The following is a 23,622-nucleotide window of genomic DNA, read 5'->3' as shown; positions in this document are numbered from 1 at the left end:
AGAAACATTTCTGCATGGTTTTAAATATAGAATTTCTACAGCATTGTCAAATAATCATAAATACACTGCTGCTAAAAAATGTGTTTTTAATGGACCCCTGGCCCCACCATACAACTACTACCACACTGAAGTTACAATCTTAAATTGCACAAAGAAATAAAAAAAATTTGCTAAGTAATTCCTACCTCCTCTGCAAATGAAAGTGATCAGCCGTCTGACTCAGGCACACACTCTACAAACAAAGTGCCAAGTCTGTCTCACACTGTGCATAGTGGTTTAGTGCACCATCAGAAATCCTCTCAAATGCTAATACTTTACTCATTGTAATAACATTTCCCATGCTCAATTAGCACTCTGCTGTAGTACCCACTGGTGGCTGCCAAAATTTTAAAAAAAAAAAAATCTTTTTTTTTTTTTTTTTTTTAGTTCTTGCCTCATGGGGCCCCCCTAGACCATTGGGCCCCTGACAGGAGTCACATATTTACACATATAAATACATAAATACATATGTACACATATATAGACATTTATTTATATATATATATATATATACATATCCATCTCAATGTTAAAGCCCTTTGCATCTGAAACCTCATATCTTTGAGCCCTTATATCTTTTTTATGCAATTTTTTTAATAATGTTTATTAGACAGTGTAACTGTACTTTGTATTGTATTTTTGATGTGTTTTGTTAGAGTTTATGTTTAGCAAAACAGTTAACCACAGTTCTGAGGACTTGCTAACCCGACGAGTGTGAACTTGAATTGCGCTCAAGCGATTGCGTTTACTTTCAACTTATAATACCAGCGCAATTAACCTGCGGGCCAATGATCTCGATAACCTGATATCGCTTGCGCTCCATTAGTAATCTGGTCCAGAGAATCTAGTAATTTAAAAAATAACATTTTTCCCATTATTTTCAAAGATGTCCCCTGTCTTACATTAAACACAAAAATGTCACAAATAAAAAGTTTTAATGTTCAGCAACGAAACATAATCATATTTTAAATGACAGCTATATATTTCCCTAAGCATGGTTGAGTTTATATTTATCACACAACCATACACAATATATAACACAAAAAATATTGTACTAACATTTGGATGTTAAAGTGATGAAATAGTTAATAGGGTCAAAAATATTGATTAACCTCACTTTGAATACTTAGTATTTAGGGCTAGATTATGAGTGGAGCGTTATCTTAACGTGCGCCCGTAAAGGGGCAAATTTGCCTGTTTACGGGCGCACGTTAAATAACCAGCCATTACAAGTGACTGGTTAATGCACCCGCGAGCTTGAGGTTTCACTTTGCTCTAAGCGCAATTAACCAAAGGTCAGACTTCTGGTTGAAAATTAAAAGTTGCCTCAATTGCCACCAAAGTAAAGAGGAGAGTTCTGTGAAATTAAAAATTAAGATGAGAATCTTTTTTTTTTTTTAAATAAAAAAACGGCACAAAGCAGTTGTAAGTGGTTAAAGTGAGGAGATGTGGGGTGTAAGAAGAAAAATAGCACTGAAAGTGCCTTTTCATAGAGGTGAATAGGGGATTGTGTTTTTACTCTAAATATACTGTATATGACTATATACATATATATTTATGTACACATAAAAACACAAATATGTATGAATATATTCATATACTTATATATTTTTATTTTGCTGCCCACTGCTGCGTGATTTGCCCCCTGCTCTGCACTAGGTGGTTTGCCGTGTGTCACGGCATGAAAACAAGGTTCCCATTGGAGCCGATGGAAGAACACTCTCCTGAGTGCAAGGCCTCCAGGCAATGCGAACGTGAGGTCGAGTTCACATTGCACCTGACTTGTAATACCAGCACACATTTACGTGCGCTTGTAATACGGAGTAGATAAGATAAAGGATCCCTTAGGGGCCTATCTATCAAACTCCGAAAGGAGCTTGACGGCCCGTGTTTCTGGCGAGTCTTCAGACTCACCAGAAACAGCAGTTATGAAGCAGCGGTCACAAAGACCGCTGCTCCATAACCTGTCCGGAAATCAACCCGATCGAGTAAGATCGGGTTGATTGACACCCCCCTGCTGGCGGCCCATTGGCCGCGAGTCTGCAGGGGGCAGCGTTGCACCAGCAGCTCTTGTGAGCTGCTGGTGCAATGCTGAATACGGAGAGCGTATTGCTCTCCGTATTCAGCGAGGTCTGGCGGACCTGATCCGCACTGTCTGAACAGGGCCGCCAGACCTTGCTAAATAGAGGCCTTAGTGTTTACAGAGAGTGATAAGATAAGGAGATCTGTGCTCCCTGCAAATTTAGCCCATTTGGACAGGTTATATATACAATGGCTATTTCATATACAAAATTTACTTAAAGGAACAATTTCCTATACATTTTATACTCTGCAGCTGATATTACAAGTAATTGGAAATATATTAAAGAGGCAGTAAAGTTAGAATTCAAAATTGACTTTTTTATATTTATTTTGCTCTGTTCTCTTGTAATCCTTTGTGAAAAACATTTCTAGGTAGGCTGAGAAGCAGCATTATGCACTATAGTGAGCTTGCTGCTGATTGATGGCTGCACATATATGCCTTTTGTAATTGGCTCACTCAAAGGAGCATATTTATCAAGCTCCGTATGGAGCTTGATGCCCCGTGTTTCTAAAGTCCGCTGCTCCATAACCTGTCCACATGCTCTGAGGCGGCGAACAGACATCGCCAGAAATCAACCAGATCGAATACGATCGGGTTTATTGACACCCCCTGCTAGTGGCCGATTGACCGCTAATCTGCAGGGGGCGGTATTGACCCAGCAGTTCACAAGAACTGCTGGTGCAATGATAAATGCAGAGAGCGTATATCAAATCATGTCCGCTCGCACAATGATAATTTGGCCCCATAGTGTTCAGTTAAATACCAGAAGTGCATTGCTTCTCCCGTCAACAAAGGATACCAAAAGAATAAAACACATGTTAAATAAAGTAAATTGGAATTAAAATGACTTTTAATATACAAAAGGTCTCTGGGCTGACAAGATTCTCTAAGGTGTACATGTATTATCCCTGCAGGCAGACAAGTTCACAAGCAATCAGATTCTTGTGCAATTCTGCTCCCTGCACTAGACCAACAAATTGCGCTAGAGAATGACTGACAATCACCCCAAACAAGCGAGTGTCTGTCTTTGAGGTAGTGGAGAAAATAAAATAATCAGTTTTAGTTTCTTAAATATGTGGAGCATGCTTGCTTATTTTACCTCTAAGAATGCTACAGTACTTCTATTTCCCTGGTAGAATTATGTAAACCGCTTTTTACCCTGAAAATATGATGTCTCGCTAAGGGACGTTTACTGCATTTTCGTATGGGAGGGAGATGCATACATTACAAAACTGCACAATGAAAATGATAATTTTAAAAATCATACAAAACGAATAATTGAACCATTCACACAAAAATACAGAGGAAAAAAATTGTATTGTTAACAGGAAATGACCCAAATATTTTCTTTCATTATTTAGATAGAGCATACACTTTTACACAACTTTACAGTTTATTGCTATTAGTTAAGTTGCTTTGTCTCTTGTTATCATTTGTTGAAAAACATACCTAGGTAGTCAAAGGAGGTGGGAGCTAGCTGCTGAATGCTGGCTGCACATATATACCGTCATAAAGACCTTTTTGGTTTTAGATTGTGAGAGGTTCATTTTTTCTCTGTGTTAACTATTTTGCACCTACATTATGTCTGAAATCTACCTGACTAGTAAAGTATACAAAAAAACACCTCCCTGTTATAACTATTGGAGCTATGTCGCTACATTTATATGGAACTAGTCTCAAAGCCGTGTACATGGGCCTAAATGTGTCCAACTCCCTCCCCCCTCCCTCATTTACCCACCTCTCCCTCCAAGAACCTTTCCCTACCCTCTGATCCCCCCATCCACTCGGATCTCCTCTCCCTCATTCCCCCCTCCCAACAGTTTTTTTTCTGCAGCAATGGGCCTACCCGCCTCCCTCCTAACCCTCCCAGACCCCCATTGATCGGTACCTCTTCAAGATTATTTCTGCACTGCCCCACTCGCAGAGAGAGGCCCAGGGCTTAATGACCAGTGCCATCCTCGCGCTGGTCATTAAGGGGTTAAGGCCAGGTATGTTTGTCTTGCGCAGTCTATACTGCACATGACTGCGTTGGACAAACATACTTGGCCATTTTAGAATTTAGGATGTTAAAATTAACTGCATTGTAATGTATAATTATTATTATTATTCTTTATTTATAAAGTGCCAACAGATTCCACAGCACATATTATTGCATATTATTTTAAGTATTGTATATAATTTAAAATGTAGTTATTTTTGCTTGTTCATTTTATTATTTTAAACATACAGTAAATATATAATTTCAATTAACCCCTAAATGTGTATTGTAGAATGTTGTTTTTTTTTTTTAGAAAAAGAGCTAAGCCACTTTAGGACAATGCCCTACAAAAAGCCCTTCCAAGGGGTTTTGCTAAAGTAACTTTTTGTGTAACTTAGGGGATGTAAGGTTAGGGGTCTTGGGGGGGGGTTAGCTGTTAGGTAGCTAAGAAGTGTAGGGTTAGTTTGTGTTCAGGTGTTGTGGCGGTTTAGTGGTTAATAGGTTAGGGGGAGTGTTTGTATTAGGGAGTCATGGAAGGTTAGGGCTTAATAGGTTAGGCAGTATTTGTGTTGGGGGTTGTGGCAGTTTTGGGGTAGCATTGGATGGTTATGGCGGTATAGCGGTTAAGTTGTGTAGGGGTGGTTTGCGGTGGGGGTTATGGCGGTATAGGGGTTAATAGGTTAGGAAGTTTATTGTGGTGGGCTATTGGCGGTATAGGAGTCAATCGGTTAGGAAGTTTATTGCAGTGGGCGATTGAGGATTTAGGGTTTAAGTAGTGAAGGGTTAGTTTGTGGTTGTGGGTTTTATCGGCTAGACGTTGGGAGGTTGTGGAAGGTTAAGGGGTTTATAGGTAAGGGGGTGTTTGCATTGGGGGTTGCGCATGTTTAGGGGTTAATAGGTTGGGGGTGTTTGCATTGGGGTATGTGGCAGTTTAGGAGTGAATAGATTAGGGGGTGTTAAGCATTGGGGGGTTGTGGCAATTTAGAGGTTAATAGGTTAGGGGTGTTTGCGATGGGTGATTATGGAGGTATAGCAGTTAAATAGTGTAGGGGTAGTTTGCGATTTGGGATTTATAGTGGTATAGGGGTTAATAGGTTAGGAAGTTTACTGCGGTGAACTATTGGCGCCAGAGGGGTTAATAGGTTAGGAAGTTTATTGTGGTGGGCTATTGGCAGTATAGGGGTTAATAGGTTAGGAAGTTTTTTAAAATTATTAAGGATTACGTAGTGAAGGGTTAGTTTGCGGTTGTGGGTTACGTCAGTTAAGGGGTACATATGTATATTTATTTTTAGACTCAATGCAATATATTTAAAAAGGGATCCTTTACTTTACATCGCCAATGTCAGTGCTGATGCTGCTTGGAATATTTCGCTAGCATCACCACCAATTGCGATGTATAGTAAAATGCCTATCAGCGATACTGGGTGGAGGGTGATCACTTGCATGAGAAGCGCAAACGTGATTGCGAGATTGTGGTATTTTTTTTTGTCAAACTCTGTATTACAAGTGGAGCGGTATTTAAATAACCAAGAGTTTGCATGAATTCGCCATAATTTACGCTCCCTATACTTTCAATGGCCCCTGACACATGCATTACAGGTTGAAAGTAAATGCGATCACTCTAGCACAATCACATTTTACAGTCAAACTTTTTACACAACTTGAAAGTTTGCATAGAGTTTGGACTGAGAAAAAAGTTGCACTAAATAAACAGAAAAAAGGTTTTCCACTTCCACTATCCACCCCCTACAATAGTAACCTCTAAACTTCCACTACCCCACCTCAATAAACTCCCTACTCTACTTAACCCGTAAACTACTACTACCATCCATAGTAATAAACTCCCTACTCTACTTAACCCCTAAACCGCCACTACCCCTATAGCATAAACTCCCTACTCTACTTAACCCCAAAACTGTCACTACCCCCACTGCAAAATTCCCAATAACCTATTAATCCCCTAACTGCCAAAAAACACTGCAAACTACCCCCAATCGCAAACTACCCTAACCTATTAATCTCCTAACAGCTAAACCCCCCAAGAGCCCTAACCTAAAACCCACTGTTAAAAAATAAAATAAAGAAAACACTACCATTACCAAAAAAATACCAATAATAAAAAACTACCAGTAAAATTCCTATCCTAAAACTAAAGTCCCCTTAAATAGCTCCCCCTAAAAAACTTTTACTAAAATGAAAACCTATTCTAAAAAATGCCCTGAAAAGTGCATTTGTTGAGCAGTGCCCTAGTTGAAGTAATCACAGCTCTTTTGCAACAACAAAATCTATACTAAAACCAAAATACCCCCCCCCAAAAAGAACCTATCTTTAAAAAATCTACTCTAAAAATTGCTCTGGCGTTACCCTGAAGTAATCACAGCTCACATTGCACTAAAATAAAAAAAAATATCTTTAAAAAATCCTGATCTAAAAAAATCCTGATCTAAAAAAAACATGATCTAAAAAACCCTTTCCTAAAAAAACTAAGGCCTAGATTTGGAGTTTTGTCGGTAACGACCCGCGTAGCTAACGCTGGCTTTTTTCTGGCCGCACCATAAAAATAACTCTGGTATTGAGAGTCCACAAAAAGGCTGCTTTAGGCTCCAAAAAAGGAGCGTAGAGCATATTTAACGCAGCTTCAACTCTCGATACCAGAGTTGCTTACGCAAGCGGCCAGCCTCAAAAACGTGCTCGTGCACGATTCCCCCATAGGAAACAATGGGGCTGTTTGAGCTGAAAAAAAACCTAACACCTGCAAAAAAGCCGCGTTCAGCTCTTAACGCAGCCCCATTGTTTGCTATGGGGAAACACTTCCTACGTCTGCACCTAACACCCTAACATGTACCCCGAGTCTAAACACCGCTAACCTTACACTTATTAACCCCTAATCTGCCGCCCCCGCTATCGCTGACCCCTGCATATTATTTTTAACCCCTAATCTGCCGCTCCGTAAACCGCCGCTACTTACATTATCCTTATGTACCCCAAATCTGCTGCCCCTAACACCGCCGACCCCTATATAATATTTATTAACCCCTAATCTGCCCCCCCCCCAACGTCGCCTCCACCTAACTACACTTATTAACCCCTAATCTGCCGAGCGGACCTGAGCGCTACTATAATAAAGTTATTAACCCCTAATCCGCATCACTAACCCTATAATAAATAGTATTAACCCCTAATCTGCCCTCCCTAACATCGCCGACACCTAACTTCAATTATTAACCCCTAATCTGCCGACCGGAGCTCACCGCTACTATAATAAATGTATTAACCCCTAAAGCTAAGTCTAACCCTAACACTAACACCCCCCTAAGTTAAATATAATTGTTATCTAACGAAATTAATTAACTCTTATTAAATAAATTATTCCTATTTAAAGCTAAATACTTACCTGTAAAATAAATCCTAATATAGCTACAATATAAATTATAATTACATTGTAGCTATTTTAGGATTAATATTTATTTTACAGGCAACTTTGTAATTATTTTAACCATGTACAATAGCTATTAAATAGTTAAGAACTATTTAATAGTTACCTACTTAAAATAATAACAAAATTACCTGTAAAATAAATCCTAACCTAAGTTACAATTAAACCTAACACTATACTATCATTAAATTAATTAAATAAAATACCTACAATTACCTACAATTAAACCTAACACTACACTATCAATAAATAAATTAAATACAATTCCTACAAATAACTACAATGAAATAAACTAACTAAAGTACAAAAAATAAAAAAGAACTAAGTTACAAAAAATAAAAAAATATTTACAAACATAAGAAAAATATTACAACAATTTTAAACTAATTACACCTACTCTAAGCCCCCTAATAAAATAACAAAGACCCCCAAAATAACAAAATGCCCTACCCTATTCTAAATTACTACATTTCAAAGCTCTTTTACCTTACCAGCCCTGAACAGGGCCCTTTGCAAGAAATTCAGCTCTTTTGCCTGTAAAAAAAAAACATACAATACCCCCCCACCCCAACATTACAACCCACCACCCACATACCCCTAATCTAACCCAAACCCCCCTTAAATAAACCTAACACTAAGCCCCTGAAGATCTTCCTACCTTGTCTTCACCCTACCAGGTTCACCGATCCGTCCTGAAGAGCTCCTCCGATGTCCTGATCCAAGCCCAAGCGGGGGGCTGAAGAGGTCCATGATCCGGCTGATGTCTTAATCCAAGCGGGAGCTGAAGAGGTCCATGATCCGGATGAAGTCTTCTATCAACGGCATCTTCAATCTTCTTTCTTCCGGATCCATCTTGCAGACCTCCGATGCGGAACATCCTCTTCTCCCGACGCCTACTAGCCGAATGACGGTTCCTTTAAGGGACGTCATCCAAGATGGCGTCCCTCGAATTCCGATTGGCTGATAGGATTCTATCAGCCAATCGGAATTAAGGTAGGAATATTCTGATTGGCTGATGGAATCAGCCAATCAGAATCAAGTTCAATCCGATTGGCTGATTCGATCGGCCAATCAGATTGAGCTTGCATTCTATTTGCTGTTCCGATCAGCCAATAGAATGCCAGCTCAATCTGATTGGCTGATTGGATCCGCCAATCGGAATATTCCTACCTTAATTCCGATTGGCTGATAGAATCCTATCAGCCAATCGGAATTCGAGGGACGCCATCTTGGATGACGTCCCTTAAAGAACCGTCATTCGGCTAGTAGGCGTCGGGAGAAGAGGATGTTCCGCGTCGGAGGTCTGCAAGATGGATCCGGAAGAAAGAAGATTGAAGATGCCATTGATAGAAGACTTCATCCGGATCATGGACCTCTTCAGCTCCCGCTTGGATGAAGACTTCAGCCGGATCATGGACCTCTTCAGCCCCCCACTTGGGCTTGGATCAGGACATCGGAGGAGCTCTTCAGGACGGATCGGTGAACCTGGTAGAGTGAAGACAAGGTAGGAAGATCTTCAGGGGCTTAGTGTTAGGTTTATTTAAGGGGGGTTTGGGTTAGATTAGGGGTATGTGGGTGGTGGGTTGTAATGTTGGGGGGGGGGTATTGTATGTTTTTTTTTACAGGCAAAAGAGCTGAATTTCTTGGGGCATGCCCCGCAAAGGGCCCTGTTCAGGGCTGGTAAGGTAAAAGAGCTTTGAACTTTAGTAATTTAGAATAGGGTAGGGCATTTTGTTATTTTGGGGGTCTTTGTTATTTTATTAGGGGGCTTAGAGTACGTGTAATTAGTTTAAAATTGTTGTAATATTTTTCTTATGTTTGTAAATATTTTTTTATTTTTTGTAACTTAGTTCTTTTTTATTTTTTGTACTTTAGTTAGTTTATTTCATTGTAGTTATTTGTAGGAATTGTATTTAATTTATTTATTGATAGTGTAGTGTTAGGTTTAATTGTAGGTAATTGTAGGTATTTTATTTAATTCATGTAATGATAGTATAGTGTTAGGTTTAATTGTATCTTAGGTTAGGATTTATTTTACAGGTAATTTTGTTATTATTTTAAGTAGGTAACTATTAAATAGTTCTTAACTATTTAATAGCTATTGTACCTGGTTAAAATAATTACAAAGTTGCCTGTAAAATAAATATTAATCCTAAAATAGCTACAATGTAATTATAATTTATATTGTAGCTATATTAGGATTTATTTTACAGGTAAGTATTTAGCTTTAAATAGGAATAATATATTTAATAAGAGTTAATTAATTTCGTTAGATAACAATTATATTTAACTTAGGGGGGTGTTAGGGTTAGACTTAGCTTTAGGGGTTAATACATTTATTATAGTAGCGGTGAGCTCCGGTTGGCAGATTAGGGGTTAATGTTTGAAGTTAGGTGTCGGCGATGTTAGGGAGGGCAGATTAGGGGTTAATACTATTTATTATAGGGTTAGTGATGCGGATTAGGGGTTAATAACTTTATAATAGTAGCAGTGCGGTCCGCTCGGCAGATTAGGGGTTAATAAGTGTAGGCAGGTGGAGGCGAAGTTGTGGGGGGCAGGTTAGGGGTTAATAAATATAATACAGGGGTCGGCGGTGTTAGGGGCAGCAGATTAGGGGTACATAAGTATAACGTAGGTGGCGGTCGGCAGATTAGGGGTTAAAAAAATTTAATCGAGTGGCGGCGATGTGGGGGGGCCTCAGTTTAGGGGTACATAGGTAGTTTATGGGTGTTAGTGTACTTTAGAGTACAGTAGTTAAGAGCTTTATGAACCGACGTTAGCCCAGAAAGCTCTTAACTACTGACTTTTTTCCTGCGGCTGGAGTTTTGTCGTTAGAAAGATCCCATTGAAAAGATAGGATACGCAATTGACGTAAGGGGATCTGCGGTATGGAAAAGTCGCGGCTGACAAGTGAGCGTTAGACCCTATTTTGAGTGACTCCAAATACCGGAGTTAGCCTAAAACCAGCGTTAGGAGCCTCTAACGCTGGTTTTCACGGCTAACGCCAAACTCCAAATCTAGGCCTAAGCTAATAAATGCCCTGAAAGGGGCATAAGTGATTTAGCTCTTTTTGGAAAAAAAAAAAAAAACTATCCTAAAAAACCCTAATCTTAAAAAAAGCCTTTCCTGGATCAGAGCAATGTTTAGCATCTGGATGCTGTTGTCACCACTAAGGTATGATTTGTACCTATGTGTAACCACCTTGTCCTTCACCATTAGGGCTGCTACCTGCCCCGGTTTCACCGGGACAATCCCGGTCTGGGACTGTATGTCCCGTGCCCCGGAAATACCGTCAAATGCCCCGGGCTAAGAGCTCCCCTGGGGCTGGCACAGCACTGACCGCAGATTTAAAAAAAAACCCAAACAGCTGGCCAGAGGAGCTCATAGCCCGGCAGGAGGAGAGACGGAACCTGCGCTGCCTAGAGTTTGTGGGAGGTGCTGCCTGGACTCTGAGACTGAGTATGTGGGAGGGAAGAGGAGGGTCACATGACGTCACTTCCATCGCATTTGCTGCGCTGAGCCTGCACTGTGCTGATTGTGCCATGTTGTAAGGAGACAAGAAGACAGTGAGTGAGCAGAGGTGCGTGCAGCCGGTGACCGGTCCTGTAACTTACTAACCCCACTAATGCTAACCTCTCTGCAGCTTCCAAGTAGATTTTACTATACTGTGTTTGTTAAACAGGAGGACGGGCTTACAGCTACATTATCGTTTCCTAAGAGCCACAGACATAGTTTTCTGTCTCTTAGGAAATGATGCAGCTGTAAGCCCACCCTCCTGTATAACAAACTCAGTATAATAAAATCTCTTTAGAAGCTGCAGAAAGGTTAGTAATAAGATTTATTTTTCCACAATGTACACTGTGCTCTAAGTCAGGGAGGGTGTTCTTATGCAATGTACTGGCTGTGGCTTTATTTATATATATATATTATAATATATAAATTTGATTTCATATTGAATTTGAGGCCGCAAGAAGCCACGCCCCCTCCACCCCCCTTTAGAAAGTGTCCAGGAATCTTCTGGGCAAAAGGTGGCAACCCTATTCACCATGTCTGGCCCCCACATGATTTCTAAAGAATTTACTTTTTATGTGGATTTTCATGCTATGTTCACACTGACACTTAGAGTGTAGCACAGCTGTGTTACTGATGGAGGACGTTAATGCTCAGTGTCTGCTCATTTGATAGAATGCTCTATGCTGTAGACATCCACTTGGAGTTGTCTTTGTTGCATTTGCTGTTCAGCTCTTCCAATGTGAATGCGCCGGCAGCTGCTTTATTCGTGTGATGCAACAACTGGTTCATGCTGCTCAGTTGCCACTTGTAACTCACTAATATGGAAGGAATTCATGGGTGACATTTAGGACACGTCACTCAACATTAATGATCTGCTACTGTATCTTCAACACCGTTTTGTTAGCCCAGTTTAGGGCAGTGAGGGAGCCAAGAGAAAATGGAGCATGATGCGTAAACCATCAAATCCGCTGGACGGAGGACCAAAAATATTGCAAGATATGTTAGCACTTGTTCGTTTCCCTCCTCTCCAGAATTACTTATAAAAGGAAAGTCTGGTCATTTCATACTTTGTGACCTGTTAAATAGGCAAACAACTATGACAGAATGAGTGTGATGTGCAGGTCTGTTACAGCTATTTGCCAGTTTATCTGAATGTGCTATGAAATGCTGTCTGTTCCTCTACACGGATTTGACACTTCATAGCTTGTTTGCAGGGGCGGACTGGGCCGGGGGGCAGGCTGCCCTAAATCATGTTAGAAAAGGCTGCTGCTTTTTTTTTTTTTTAAATTGTAATTTTAATAGCGGCCGGCAGAGGGAGCAGCTGTACATACATGGCACTGAAACTGAAAGGCCATGTGCTGAGGGGGAAGGGCTTAGGGTAGGCTTTCCCAATCCCTAGTCAAACAGCCAGAGCGCAGTCTCAATGAATGGAGGGAAAGGCTGTTTGCATCAGTCTGGCCACCTCTACTAACTGATATAGCTGAGATTCACCTGCCAACAACTAATCAGTAAGTACATAAATGTGCTCTCAGCATCTAGAATACAGCTAATACTGTGACTGTGCAGTAAGATCCTCATGTAGAATACAGCTAATACTGTGGCTGTGCAGTAAGATCCTCATGTAGAATACAGCTAATACTGTGACTGTGCAGTAAGATCCTCATGTAGAATACAGCTAATACTGTGGCTGTGCAGTAAGATCCTCATCTAGAATACAGCTAATACTGTGACTGTGCAGTAAGATCCTCATGTAGAATACAGCTAATACTGTGGCTGTGCGGTAAGATCCTCATGTAGAATACAGCTAATACTGTGGCTGTGCAGTAAGATCCTCATGTAGAATACAGCTAATACTGTGGCTGTGCAGTAAGATCCTCATGTAGAATACAGCTAATACTGTGGCTGTGCAGTAAGATCCTCATGTAGAATACAGCTAATACTGTGGCTGTGCAGTAAGATCCTCATGTAGAATACAGCTAATACTGTGGCTGTGCAGTAAGATCCTCATGTAGAATACAGCTAATACTGTGGCTGTGCAGTAAGATCCTCATGTAGAATACAGCTAATACTGTGGCTGTGCAGTAAGATCCTCATGTAGAATACAGCTAATACTGTGGCTGTGCAGTAAGATCCTCATGTAGAATACAGCTAATACTGTGGCTGTGCAGTAAGATCCTCATGTAGAATACAGCAAATACTGTGCAGCTTTAATTTTAGCTGAAGCTTTGGGATAAGACATTTCAGTTTATGTTGTATCCTACATGGGGAAATAATAAAACAGTGTTTTACCATTCACAGCAGCAGTATTTGTCACCTATGCATTGCTTTACTGTGTGATGTTTAACTGTAGTTAACAGTCCCTTGCTAGGCTGCACATTTATATACAATTCTGCAATGGGAGTTATGTTTACCCCAGGGCTAGTGAGCAGTATTTGTCACCTATGCATTGCTTTACTGTGTGATGTTTAACTGTAGGTAACAGTCCCTTGCTATAGGCTGCACATTTATATACAATTCTGCAATGGGAGTTATGTGTTCCCCAGGGCTAGTGAGCAGTATTTGTCACCTATGCATTGCTTTACTGAGTGATGTGTAACTGTAGGTAACAGTCCCTTGCTATAGGCTGCACATTTACATACAATTCTGCAATGGGAGTTATGTGTTCCCCAGGGCTAGTGAGCAGTATTTGTCACCTATGCATTGCTTTACTGAGTGATGTGTAACTGTAGGTAACAGTCCCTTGCTATAGGCTGCACATTTACATACAATTCTGCAATGGGAGTTATGTGTTCCCCAGGGCTAGTGAGCGGGGCTGCATGGAAATATGGAAGCAAATTATCTTTTAAAAGCATTTGTGTTAGGAAAAAAAACACAGCACAGGTACAACATATCTGAAATAACACTAAGTTATTCATGTCTTGGTTTCTAGGAGGAATTAGCTAAAAACAGGCTTCCTGAAGCATTTTATTAAAGGGACATGAAACCCATCATTTTCCTTTCATGGTTCAGATAGAGTACACAATTTTAAACAACTTCCCAATTTACTTTTATTATCTAATTTGCTTAGTTCTCTTGGTATCCTTTGCTGAAAAAGATACCTAGGTAAGCTTAGGATCTGGAAGCTAGCTGCTTATTGGTGGCTGCACATATATATCTATTGTCATTGGCTTAACAATGTGTTCAGCTAGCTCCTGGTAGTACATTGCTGCTCCTTCAATAAAGGATACCAAGAAAATGAAGCAACATTGATAATAAAAGTACATTGGAAAGTTTTTAAAATGTCTGCTCTATCTGAATCTTAAAATAAATAATTGGGTTTCATGTCCCTTTAAGTTATTAAACATGTGCATACATTGTGGAGCTTTTTGAATGCATTTGCATTCTTGCAGTATTATTATTCTGTAACTTTAAGGGACATGAAACCGAATTTTTCATGATTCAGATAGAGCATACAGTTTTAAAAAACATTCCATTTGACTTACAGTATTTTATCAAATTTGTTTAATTTTCTTGATATCTTTTCTTGAAGGGGCAGCATTGCTCTACTGGGAGCTAGATAAACACATCAGGTGAGACAATGACAATAAGCATATATGCAGCCACCAATCAGCCGCTATCTCCCAGTAGTGCATTGCTGCTCCTGAACAAGCACATAAGCTTATGAGCCCAGCTGCTTTATAGATCACCTTCATGAGAGCTGAATGGCAGCAGTGCAACTCTTGGTAGGGCCCCCTACCCATTTGTCTCTTAAAAATGCATATTATACCTATGTTTATAGGGCTGCAGAATATGTTGTTGCTCTACAAATAACAAATAATAATAATAATAATAATAATAATAATAATAATAATAAATTATACCAAGAGAACAAAGCAAGTTTGACAATATAAGTAAATTGCAAAGCTGTTTAAAATTGTAAACTCTATCTGAATTGTGAAAGAAAAAAATTGGGTTTCATTTCCCTTTCAGTGTATTAAGATTAAACTAAAGGACTCTTCTTTACTATATGTAAAATGCGTATATATCTATATATTAGTAATTTAAATAGGAAAGCAATACGGCTTTAGGTGTACATGAGGGCTGCACACACTCCATGCAGCATGAAAAATAATAGGTAATGTGTGATCGATCTAACTGTAGCTTATTTAGTTTAGTAGAAATTTTAGATGTTTTTTATTTAGTTGTGAATCCGGTGTGTACAGAACTTCAATTCTACCAGCCTACATGGTCACCATATTTTTAAAGAGGCAATGAATGTGCTAAAAAAAAAAATCAGTGGTTTAAAATCATTGCAGAAAAAACTGCTCAAAAGCTTTCCTTTAACCCCTGGATAAAAAAATCCCCTGGTTGGCACATTCCACCAGCCCACATTTTTTAAGGAATGTAAACACTTTGAGATTACAATACAACATTTTAAATAAAGTCTAGTAAAACACCTTTGCAATAAACTGTCATTATTTGGCACCATTTGGCACCATTTTCTAATTCCAAGAATTGGAAGTGAACATGCACTATCTATTCCCAGTTGGCTTCAGTAAAGGTTATTCCTGGTGGGTCCTGCTGGCTGTGGGCCTGCTGGCTTTGAGTCCTGCTGGCTGTGGGTCCTGCTGGCTGTGGCCTGTGGTGGGTCCTGCTGGCTGTGGGCCTGCTGGCTTTGAGTCCTGATGGCTGTGGGTCCTGCTGGCTGTGGCCTGTGGTGGGTCCTGCTGGCTTTGAGTCCTGCTGGCTGTGGGTCCTGCTGGCTGTGGCCTGTGGTGGGTCCTGCTGGCTGTGGGCCTGCTTGCTTTGAGTCCTGCTGGCTGTGGCCTGTGGCGGGTCCTGCTGGCTGTGGGTCTGCTTGCTTTGAGTCCTGCTGGCTGTGGGTCCTGCTGGCTGGGGCCTGTGGTGGGTCCTGCTGGCTGTGGGCCTGCTTGCTTTGAGTCCTGCTGGCTGTGGGTCCTGCTGGCTGTGGCCTGTGGTGGGTCCTGCTGGCTGTTAGCTGATTTGTTGGTCCAATGGGCCACTTGACCGTATTTGCCCCCCAGGCCTTAGGCTGCCAGCCCTCCCCTGCTTGTTTGATATACTTTCCTTTAAACCGTTCAGTTGCTCTGCACTCTCCTGATTTGTTGAACTCGTTCTTGGAGTTGAATGTTAAAAAAAGTTGAACTTTAATATCTGAATCTTGTGTTAATTTGTTGTTTTTTGACATTTGTTAAAGGGACACTGAACCCACATTTTTTCTTTCATGATTCATATAGAGCATGCAATTTTAAGCAACTTTCTAATTTACTCCTATTATAAATTTTTATTCATTCTCTCGCTATCTTTATTTGAAAATCATGAATGTAAATCTTAGCAGCCAGCCCATTTTAGGTTCAGCACCATGGATAGCACTTGCTTATTGGAGGCTGACATTTACCCACCAATAAGAAAGCATAACCCAGATTCTCAACCAAAAATGGGCCGGCTCCTATGCATCACATTCCTGCTTTTTTAAATAAAGATAGCAAGAGAACAAAGACAAATTGATAATAGGAGTAAATTAGAAAGTTGCTTAAAATTGCATGCTCTATCTGAATCATTAAAGAAAAAAATGTGTGTTTAGTGTCCCTTTAAATGCTGCTTTTCTTTGTATATATTTTTTTAGATATACATATATATGCTGCAAGTACCTTTCAGTTAAGTGGTTATGTTAATGCATGGCTACATAGTCTGTTCAGTTACGTTATGGCTTTATGTAAAATAATAAAATAAAAAGTAATTTAACTTGCAGCCTGAAAAAAAAGAACGGAAAAAAAAGCTTTTCCTAGAAAATATGCCCTGAAAAGCTTTGCATTAAAAAAAAAAACTATACTAAAAACACCCTCGCAAAAAAAGGCTAAAGCCCAAAGGTTTGTACTCACCAACTTGAATCCATGGGGCAGCGGCGGGTCCATGGTGGCGCTCCTCTTCGGTCTTCATCCAAGGTGAAGGTCCTCTGGGGCTGTCCTCTCCTTTTATTCCAATCAATGCTTCTTTATGCTTTCACCCCAGCACACTGGCGATTGAATGCCAGGTTCCCCATTTATAGGGGTGCCCTTGCATTTCTATTGGCTGATTTTTTTAATTCTAATTCAAATCAGCCAATAACTCAAAAGCTTTTTCTATTGGATGAGCCAATATAAATACAAGGGTACCCTATATAATCATCAGTGTGCTGCGGTGAAGAAGCATCAGATGGAAGAAAAGAAGAGGACGTCCCCAGTGGACTGATGGCTTGGAGGAAGACCACAGAAGTGCGCCACCATGGACCCGCCGCTACCCCCCTAAGTTGCCGGATACAAGTTGGTGAGTACAAACGTCTGCGGTTTAGCCATAGTTTTTTTTTTTGGGGGGGGGGGGATTTGTTTTAGTATAGGGTTTCTTTTTTTTTAATGCAAAAGAAATAAATTCCTTATGCTATTTTCAGGGCATTTTTTTAGGATAGCTTTTTTTTCAAATACTAAAGAGCTATATCACTTATGGACTTTTCAGGGCATTTTATTAGGACTGGTTTATTTTACTCAGACTTTATTTAGGATAGTTTGTTTTTTTAAATGCAAAACTAGCTAAATCACTTATGCCTTTTTCAGGGCATTTTTAGCTTAGTTTTTTTGGATAGGGTTTTTAGATTAGGGATTTAGATTTTTTTTAAAGATATATATTTTTTATTTTTGTTCAAAAGAGCTGTGATTACTTCAGGGCAATGCCTGGCAAATGCCTTAGCTCATTTTTTAGAGTAGGTTTTTTAAAGTTGTTATACCTTGGTTTTAGCATAGGGTTCTTTGTTGCAAAAGAGCTGTGATACTTAATCTAGGGCACTTCCCTAGTTTTAGTATAGGGCTTTTTATGGGTGCTTTTTTAAGGGGACCTTAGTTTTATTATAGGGCTTTTTAGGGGGGCTTTTTTAAGGAGACTTTAGTTTTATTATAGGGCTTTTTAGGGGGGCTTTTTTAAGGAGACTTTAGTTTTATTATAGGGCTTTTTAGGGGGGCTTTTTTAAGGGGACCTTAGTTTTATTATAGGGCTTTTTAGGGGGGCTTTTTTAAGGAGACTTTAGTTTTATTATAGGGCTTTTTAGGGGGGCTTTTTAAAGGAGACTTTAGTTTTATTATAGGGCTTTTTAGGGGGGCTTTTTTAAGGGGACCTTAGTTTTATTATAGGGCTTTTTAGGGGGGCTTTTTTAAGGAGACTTTAGTTTTAGGATAGGGCTTTTACTGGTAGTTTTTTTATTGTTGGTAATTTTTTAGTGGGTCTTAGGTTAGGAGTATTTAGGGTGTTAGTTGTTATGTAGTTAATAGGTTAGAGGGTTGTTTTCTATTAGAGATTGTGGTGGTTAGGGGGTTATTATGTTAGGGGGTAGTTTGTGGTGGGGGGATTGTGGCGGTTAGGGGGTAGTTTGTTGTAGGGTGTTGTGGCAGTTAGGGGGTTAATAGATTAGGGATTTTTGTGGTGGGGGTTGTGGCGCTTAGGGGGATAATAGGTTAGGGAGTTATTGCAGTGCCGGTGAGGGATGTGGCGGTTTATAGGTTAAGTAGTGTAGAGGAGTAGTTTGCATTGGGGGTGTGGTGGATTAGGGGTTAATAGTGTGGCAGAGTAGTTTGTGTTGAGGGATGTGGCAGATTAGTGGTTAATAGTGTAGTGTGGTAGTTTGCTTTGGGGGATTGGTGAATAAGGGGTTAAGTACTGTAGCAGGGGTAGTTTGTCTTGGGTGATGTGGCGGATTTGGGGTTAATAGTGTAGAAGAGTAGTTTGCGATGGGGGATATGGCAGTTTAGGGGTTAATAGTGTAGTGGGGTTAAAATAGTAGGGGGCTGTGGCGGTTTAGGGGTTAACACGCGAGTATAGGTTTTATTAACATTGCTGCTCCATTTAATTTAATGGGGTGAATATGATATTGCAAATCTGATATCCTGTTGTTAACTTTTTGTGCGCAAACTTTTTACTTTCAACTTATAATACCAGCTTACTCAACATGCGCAAAAAGTTAACTTTTAGCGATGTTAAACGCTCAAGCAGGAGCAGTAATTACCTTTAAGGCTAGAGCAAATTTTATATAATCTGCAGCAATGTAAATATTTTTTCCCTGTAAGATCAATCAAATTGTGTAACTCATTGTCTAAGAAATGAATAGCTGGCTGTTGCTAGTACCTTAGATACATTTAAAAATTGCTTAGATACCTTTCTGTCTAGAAACAAAATTCAGGGATATGATTGTTTGTCTTATATGTGTTAGCTATTTAAAGGGACAGTAAACACCAGAATTGTTGTTGTTTAAAAATGTAGATAATCAATTTTTGTTACCCATTCCCCAATTTTGCATAACCAACACAGTTATAATAATATACTTTTTACCTCTGAGATTACCTTGTATGTAAGCCTCTGCAAACTGCCCCCTTATTTCAGTTCTTTTGACAGACATGCATTTTTAGCCAATCAGTGCTGACTCCTAGGAGCTTCATGTGCCTGAGCTCAATGTTATCTATATGAAACACATGAACTAACGCCCTCTAGTGGTGAAAAACTGTCAAAATGCTTTCAGATTAGAGGCAGTCTTCAAGATCTAAGAAATTAGCACATGAACCTCCTAGATTTAGATTTCAACTAAGAATACCAAGAGAACAAAGCAAAATTAGTAATAAAAGTAAATTGGAAAGTTGTTTGAAATTACATGCCCTATTTAAATCATGAAAGATTTTTTTTTTACTTTACTGTCCCTTTAAACTCAGTGGGAGCACCTTTGTTGTAAATCCAGTAGGATCTGTGTAGGTTGAACTTGATAAACCTCTGTCTGCTTTCAACCTCATCTACTATGTATTCTGCACCATTTCATGAAATGTAGCTCTTAAAGTTGTGGATTCTCTAATTCTAAGATCTGGATATGTACCCTGCAAATTTCCCATGGATAACACTACTACATATCTATCCCTAATTGGTTTTAGCAGATAGCAACTGCAAAACAGTGCACTTAATACTAACTTTATGACTGTAACTGGCCTTCAAGCTAAGATTGGCTCCAATAAGGCAAATGGTGGGTACAGTTTGTCTATTGAAAAGAAGTTGCAGCAAACAAGATGTTAATTTGTTTTATAAATGTTTAGACTTAACTAGTATGTAATTCTATAGCAAGAGATTTGATTAGCTACATGGACTAATATTTATCAGTATCCATTTATGTAAACACTGCTTCCTACCTAATCTGCTGTGTGTTTTCCACTAGGTAAAGTCTACTTTCTGAAGACCTATCGTAAAATGAGTTTTCAAGAGGCAGCCAAAGCTTGTGAGGACAAAGGGGACTTAATGGCAAAAGTAGGCCAACTGTATGCTGCCTGGAAGCTGCAGCTTATGGACAAATGTGAAGCTGGTTGGCTGGGTGACGGCAGTGTTCGTTACCCCATTGTGAATCCACGTGCGCGGTGTGGTGGTTTAGTACCTGGAGTAAGGAACCTGGGGTTTCCTAGTAAGAAGTACAAGCTGTTTGGTGTATATTGTTATAGAAGGGAGAAAAATGACCAAACACATGAGAAAATAAAAGCAGGAATCAGCAAGTGGAATGCTAATCACATCTAGGCAGCATGATTGGGCATGTTAAATATGTATATTCTTCATATATCAATGTGTATATATATATATATATATATATATATATATATATATATAGCTTTTATTGTATATAAATATTATATTAGACTTGGTAGTATGAAAACCAAGTAAAGCTTTGATACAATGTTTAGGACAGGAAGAAACATGTCTTAGAGGGACATTAAGCTTAAAATATAAAATATATCCTAAAATTGTCTAATTTTGCATAGTAAAAAATATGCAATCTAAGTTCATTATTTTGCTATTTTGACTGTGCTTTTTCTGTAGCCCCATACTTAAAAGTACACAAATCTGTGCTAAACATGGGTGTGATTATGTAATATAAAATTATATAATATAATATATAGAATTTATATACAAATTATAACATTTTTTTAAACTTTTTGGGAGCCCCCTGAAACCCCCCTTACTATTCTGCAGTGTGCCCACTAAGCTGTATTAAACACAGTTCACTTATTTGCATTTAGGAAATGACAAAATGGTTTAAACCAGCATATGTGGATTTGTGTCACATTTATTTGCCGTACATGACATTAGCGAGTGCATGTTCATGCCCGTCTGTCTTGCAGAGGCTAGTTTTAATGAGGAAGCTTGCTTATTATGTATACGTTTATATATTGCACATAAATATGTATTATATCATGCATCTTTGCTTGGGCTCACCTGCACACCAATTATAGTTCTATTTAATCGGGGCATATCTATTTTATGTCTCTATATACTGCAATATGTCTGACCCTCTACATGCTATATTGTAATTACTTAAATCAGTGCAGGAGCTGAATTACCTCTGTCTTTATCTGACAAATTCAGAGGAGACAAAACAAACACACTACAAAGGTTTTTCAGTGGGTGTGTATGTGTATATTTATATTGAATGTACCTTTTATAATACATTTCATTAGTTTGGAATTATGCCATCTTTTATTGCTCCCTCCTAATGTCTTTGAGGAATGAAATACAAAATCTGCTTTACTGGCTACACAATTTAGCTTTAATAAAAAGATTTGAGTCTTTTCTTGTATACTGGTAATTTAGCAGACACCAGGGATCTTTATGATGCATGAATAGGTGCCACTTATAACTTATAAGTCAGTCGGACATAATTGTAAGTGCAGAATTGGCATATTAGAACATACCCACTGCAGCATTCAACATAAATAATAATGTCTGAGCAATAGAATGATCACAGGTATGTTGCCTTTTTATATTCCCCTTTTATATATGCAACAATGTTAAAACATTGTTATGTTTTTGGGACTAAAGTCATTTGAGAAATGCTTTAAAAGGTACAAACAATCTACTGATTGTAAGTGAAGGTTTAGAACTTGAAAGCAAAGTACTGAATCACAAAGATCCATCTGAAAAAAACAATTATCAAGACTTGAATCTAGGCCACTGGTTTTTAAACCTGTGCTCAGGCCTCCCTAACAGGCCAGATTTTCAGGGTTACCTTGGGTAAGAGCAGGAAAAATAACCATGTTTACTAATCAGCTGATTGTTTCACCTGTGTTCAGATATCCTCAGAATCTGGCCTGTTAGGGAGGCATGAGGATAGGTTTGAAAACCAGTGATCTAGGCCATTGTCTGGTAATACAGGGATAGGATATCATGGAAAAATTGATCTACAAGTGTAGTTTTTATTTTCAATTGCAATTACTAAATTCACAAAACTCTCAGACCTTTTTTTATCTTGCTCCATGCATGAGCTGCATGGGATAACATAGAATGTTGAGCGATTTTTCATTTTGGAGAGTTTGTGATTTTTTGCTGAATTGAGATCAAGATCGTTGTCTATTGATGGGAGCTCTCCATGGTGCTGAAGCAAAAGACCAAAGTAATGTATGAGACCCATTATAACTGGAAAACTCTTTTATTTTGCCTGCTAAGGACCATGGCTATTTACTGCATTCTATTTGGTCTTCCACTATTCCTGATAATATAATATCTGTATCTGAATCATGGCAATATTTTATAGGCCAGTGAACTGTGTGTCATCCATGCTGCTTTCGTCTGGCTCATTGATGCATTAAAGGGACAGTCAACACCAGAATTTTTGTTGTTTAAGAAGATAGATAACCCCTTTATTATCCATTCCCCAGTTTTGCAAAACCAACACTGTTATATTAATACACTTTTTACTTCTGTGACTAACTTGTATCTAAGCATCTTCTGACCGCCCCTAATCACATGACTTTTAGTTATCTATTGACTTGCATTTTAGCCAATTAGTGAGGTGTCTGCCACTAGCCACGGGCGTGATCACAATGCTATCTATATGGCCTACATGAGCTTGCTCTCCCCAGCTGTGAAAAGTAAATAAAATAGAGGCGGCCTTCAAGGGCTTAGAAATTATAATATGTGCCTTCCTAGGTTTGCTTTCAACTAGAATACCAAGAGAAAACAGCAAAATGGTTGATAAAAATAAATTGGAAAGTTGTTTAAAATTACTTCCTTTCTCAATTTGCATCTTATATTACCCACATGACTCACTAATACGTCTTCTGTCTCTTCTTTACAACTGGCTCTCTGGAAGGATCCAGGATTTATATATATATATATATATATATATATATATATATATATATATATATATATATATAGAGAGAGATATATATATATATATATATATATATATATATATATATATATATAGATATATAGATATATATATATTTACAAATGTTTTATGTAGCAGTACATCTTTTTTGAAGGTGGCATACATGTAAACTATGAATGTGTTTAAATGTAAAGTTATATCACTTTGTAATGTATGCAACATGGACATATTAAATGGACAGTAAATACCTTGAGATTTGTATATAAAATGTTTAGTTATGCATAAAGAAACAACTTTGCAACATAATTTCTTTATTTATGTTAGCCCTTTTTTCATGAAAATGTAGCAATTTCTAATTCTCAGAATTTGAAATGCACCATGCTGACTTTTCAAGGCTAACTCTGCTACATATA

The 23,622-nt window shown here is 38.8% G+C and overlaps 1 protein-coding gene across 1 annotated transcript in view; it reads left to right on the top strand.

Moving 5' to 3' along the window:
- Positions 1-20,625, top strand: part of HAPLN4 (hyaluronan and proteoglycan link protein 4) — a 31,850-nt gene extending 11,225 nt beyond the window's left edge. Inside the window, exon 5 of the mRNA XM_053700698.1 lies at positions 20,267-20,625. Coding sequence (XP_053556673.1) covers positions 20,267-20,616 — 350 coding nt within the window. The 3' untranslated portion in view covers positions 20,617-20,625. The remainder of the gene's footprint in view (positions 1-20,266) is intronic.
- The last annotated feature ends 2,997 nt before the right edge of the window (positions 20,626-23,622 follow it).

The sequence above is a fragment of the Bombina bombina genome, chromosome 2 (genome assembly GCF_027579735.1).
Source record: "Bombina bombina isolate aBomBom1 chromosome 2, aBomBom1.pri, whole genome shotgun sequence".
Classification (NCBI taxonomy): domain Eukaryota; kingdom Metazoa; phylum Chordata; class Amphibia; order Anura; family Bombinatoridae; genus Bombina; species Bombina bombina.
Note: the sequence above shows the minus strand (reverse complement) of the source record. Positions and strands in the feature narration are given on the sequence as shown.